This window comes from Brassica napus, chromosome A5 (assembly GCF_020379485.1).
Source record: "Brassica napus cultivar Da-Ae chromosome A5, Da-Ae, whole genome shotgun sequence".
Classification (NCBI taxonomy): Eukaryota; Viridiplantae; Streptophyta; class Magnoliopsida; order Brassicales; family Brassicaceae; genus Brassica; species Brassica napus.
Window position 1 is genome coordinate 16,560,885 of NC_063438.1, and position 4,500 is coordinate 16,565,384.

At 43.0% G+C, this 4,500-nt stretch overlaps 1 protein-coding gene across 1 annotated transcript; it reads left to right on the forward strand.

Annotated features, from left to right (window-relative positions):
- Nucleotides 1–2,534: 2,534 nt before the first annotated feature.
- On the forward strand, nucleotides 2,535–3,662 carry LOC125608621. Its single transcript, XM_048779048.1, has one exon. The coding sequence runs from the start codon at nucleotides 2,535–2,537 to the stop codon at nucleotides 3,660–3,662; it is 1,128 nt and encodes a 375-aa protein (XP_048635005.1).
- The last annotated feature ends 838 nt before the right edge of the window (nucleotides 3,663–4,500 follow it).

Consider the following 4,500-nt stretch of genomic DNA (forward strand, 5'->3'; position numbering starts at 1 on the left):
TTAACCTACCCCTTCCTGTATTTAGATTTCTAAAGCTCTAGAGTTTTCCGATAAAAGTTTAAAGTGAAGCCGACCGCGAGATAGAAGCGTTCCCAATCCAAAACTTTCATCTAAGTGTTGAGGTGAGTCTCGGTTATGGGTTATGATTGTTGTGTGTGAGACTAGCGCCTGCAAAACAAGAGTAACGGTTGATGCATTCCTAGGTTGCGGTTTAGATATATAATGATATGATAATGATTGATGTTTGTGAAAGATATTGAGTTATATCGTCGGGCTTCGGCTCGAGGGGTATAACATGATTGTGATACATTGATGTTGTGATACATATACTTATGTCATTGCATTATATTTTTTTGGGCCTCGGCTCAGATAATATAACATGTTTGATCATATCATAACGAGGAAACCCGTAAATCCACGGACTTGATCCGTGAGAGTCCGACACTCGGGTGGAGTGTCGTGAGAGTCATTGGTATCCACTCGAGGCCCGTGCCTTGTCCGGGGCCTTACCAAAATTAGTTCCGGGCAGGACGCGAAGACACGTGTGATAGGGCTAGCTACCCTCGACCGTGTAGCTGCATGACGATGCGGCAAGTGTGTTATCCGGGCCATCGGCTTTTTAGACTTTGTGTTTAGAGTCAATGGGCGCAAGAAGGGATGTGTTATGGACTTCGTATCGAGATAGGAACCAATGGCGAGAGGCAGTCCTCGATGATCAATAATGATCTAACCACTCGTGAAGAGTGGATGCTTGTTTACATGATTGCTTTATTTTTGCATTGCATATTTCTTAATATAATTGATCCTTGTTGCTTAATGTTTGATGCATAATGGGGGGATAAATAATGGTTAGGAAACCCGACTCACTGAGCAAAATAGTTGCTCATTAGACTCTTTGTTTTGCTGGTAACCCGTAGTAGTAGGTTCCATTTGGGATCGGAGGAGCACAAAGCTGTTGGTGTAGATTTGCTACCTTTTGCAAACATATACGTTTTGTAATATGTAAGATATGGTTTTGAACATCGGCCGAGCATGTATAAATTTTGATGTTGTTGAACTTAAAGTATATATGAATAAAAAAAAAGGTTTGTTAAATGCTTGGATTCCATATGATAGTAGTCCTAGTCCGGGACGAACTAACTAACGGTTTCAAACTCGGGTTGCAAAGCCTTAACTTGGAATCGCTAGGAAACCCGTTCTTGGACATGTGATCTTAGGATTTCGGATCTGATCTGGGAACCTCAGATCAAATGTTCGGGCACGTGGTAGTAGTATCTTCGATCTGGTTAGAGTTCTTTAGTTCGTCGTGCATGTTCTTGTTTGATTGGTGCATGGCAAACTAATTAACTTTTATTTATTCCGGATCGGGGGTGTTACACCGAAGGTGGTATCAGAGCATGGTTCACTTTGCTCACTTGGGAACCTGTTTTCAATAATTTATTGAGTCAAAGGTGTCGTAAAAGGTAGAATAGGAAACCAACATGCTCCTTTGTTAGATAAGTTGGGATTAGTACTTACCCTGGGTTGTACTGCAGTATGTTTCCAAGACGTACAAGGAGTGAGGAGCCAATGATGACACCACCAAGATATGGACAACGTAATTCTGAAAACAGCAGAGTCTATTCAAACCTTGAGGTAACAGATGATTCTGCGATAGCACAAGGAAATAACCATTGCTATGAACACGAACATGAGTCGACCGGGAGAAATCCGACGGATTCACATATGGGCTATGAGCAAGAAGAACGATATGAGGATCTGAGGGAGAGGAATCAAGCACCTGATATGTATGGATCAAGGCAGAATTATGCAACAACACATAATCCAAGGCGAAATGAATCTGAGTTCATGCACCGGGAAAGGACGCCCGAGCCACGTTGTAGGCAAGAACAGAGGACAGCTGGGAGTTCTGATCCTCTTATAGTATTAGTACAAGGCTTGCTAGATAGACTTGATCATAGAACCGGTGAATCATCAGAGCGAAGACCATCCTCCCCTCCTGATTACCTGAAGATGGTCATGTTAATGAAGAAATTTGGAACCGTTAGATATCCTGGAGGAACAGATCCCTTTGAAGCATCAACATGGCTGAGGAATATGGAGAAAAACTTTCGGGCCATCCACTGCCCTGATAATTTCAAGAAGGATGTGGCAATATACTACTTGACCAAAGATGCTTCTGATTGGAGGGATAACGTGGAAGAATACTATATGGGAAGAGAGATCGTCTGGGAAGATTTTAAAACGGAATTTGAACAGAAATACTTCCCACCTGAAGCAAAAGACCGGATGGAGATTCAATTTTTGGAGTTAACTCAAGGCAACCGGAAAGTCAGGGAGTATGAGGCAGAGTTTACAAAGCTAAGGAAATATTCTCCTTATGGAGCAAGGAATGAAGATGCACTAATTCAAAGGTTTATAAGAGGATTGCGAGCGGATTTGGCTAGCCGACTGCAAGTAGTGAAGTTTCTTAGCCTTTATGAATTGGCGGAGATAGCGGTAAATGTTGAAGAAGGCATGGAAAAGTGCAAGCCATGATGAAACATGCAGAGCCATCTCGGAGAACTGAAGGGCTAGGAGTACGAAGAATGAATAATAAAGGACAATTTAATCGAGGGAGAGGCCGAGGAAGAAGGAATGACAGATGGTTTACGAATGGCCCAGATGTGTGTTACACTTGTGGTGGTACAGGACATTTTTCTAGCAGTTGTCCTTATAGTCAGGGAAGAAAAGCCCCTGATTATATTACTTGCTTCTCGTGTGGTGAGAAAGGGCATTATGCCAACAGTTGTCCTCATAAGAGACAAGTTATGCTTCCAGCACCACCCACTAGACTAGCGATTGAACCAGCCCCGAAGCGCCAGGCAGTTGGAAAGCAAGTGAATGCTTTAGAGTTAGGAAAACCCGAACCACAACAGCCCCATCAGGGACCGATCACAGGAACATTGTGTGTTGGTGGAGTTTATGTGCATGTTCTCTTCGACTCGGGTGCCACACATAGCTTTGTGATACCCAAGGTAGTGTCGAGTTTTAAGGGAACCTTTACTAGAGTAAAGGTAGGTGTTTCAGTTAGAACCCCTGGGAACCATAACCTTCGTGCCGATAGTTGTGTACTTGGGATTCCAATCTATGTGGGATCAACGGTATATCCGGCAGACCTGCTAGTTGTTCCTTTAGGACAACACAAAGTGATTTTGGGTATGGACTGGCTGTTGAGATACTACGCACAGTTGGATTGTGGTCGAGGAAAAATTACACTTGAAGAAAGAGGACAACCATCAACGACATACTATGGAATATGTCCAAGTGCTGGAGTGTCGCTTGTATCTGCCTTAAGAGTTGAGAAAGATTTGATCGAGGGCGAGGTATATCTTGTAACTCTAACTACCCTTGGAGGAGAATTGAATGAAAGGACAAAGTTGGAAGAGATAGCAGTAGTAAAAGAATACCAGGTTGTATTCCAGCCATTGGAAGGATTGCCTCCACCACGAAGTGATCCTTTCACCATTACATTAGAGCCGGGAGCAGCTCCAATAGCTAAGGCACCTTATCGAATGGCTCCAGCTGAGCTTGCTGAATTAAAGAAGCGGTTGGAAGATTTGATAGAAAAGGATTTATCAGACCGAGTTCTTCACCATGGGGAGCACCAGTCTTATTTGTAAAGAAGAAAGACGGTACCATGCGGTTATGCATCGATTATAGAGGGATTAACAATGTTACAGTAAAGGACAAGTATCCCTTGCCAAGGATCGATGAATTGTTGGATCAGCTTCAGGGGGCAAGCTGGTTCTCAAAGATAGATTTGGCATCGGGATATCATCAAATCCCAATATCAGAGTCCGATATCATGAAGACGGCTTTTAGGACCCGGTATGGCCACTATGAATTTGTGGTAATGCCTTTTGGTCTTACTAATGCGCCGGCTGCTTTCATGCGCTTGATGAATGATATATTTCGTGATTACTTGGATAAATTTGTAATCATCTTTATTGATGATATACTTATTTATTCCAAGAGTAAAGAGGAACATGCAGAGCACCTCCAAAAGGTGTTGGAGCGATTAAGAAGCCATAAGTTATTCGCCAAGTTTAGTAAATGTAGTTTCTGGAAAAGGGAGATTGGATTCCATGGTCATCGAGTGTCAGAGAAGGGAGTTACAGTAGATCCTGAAAAGGTTAAAGTAGTTAAGGACTGGCCACGCCCTACCAGCGCTACCGAGGTTCGAAGCTTTCTAGGATTGGCTGGGTATTATCGAAAGTTTGTGAGGAACTTTTCCATCATGGCCAAACCCTTGACGAGGCTGACTGGGAAAGATATATCATTTGAATGGGATAAGAAAGAGGAAAAGGCTTTTACACAATTAAAGGAAGCTTTGACGACAGCACCTATTCTTGCATTACCTACTCCAGGAAGACCTTACACAGTATACGCTGATGCTTCTCGAGTAGGACTGGGTTGTGTACTGATGCAGGATGAAAAGGTCATCGCCTATGGTTCAAG

Excerpts from the sequence above, each read along its gene's own strand:
- LOC125608621 (XM_048779048.1), top strand. The coding sequence starts at position 2,535 with ATGATGAAACATGCAGAGCCATCTCGGAGAACTGAAGGGCTAGGAGTA.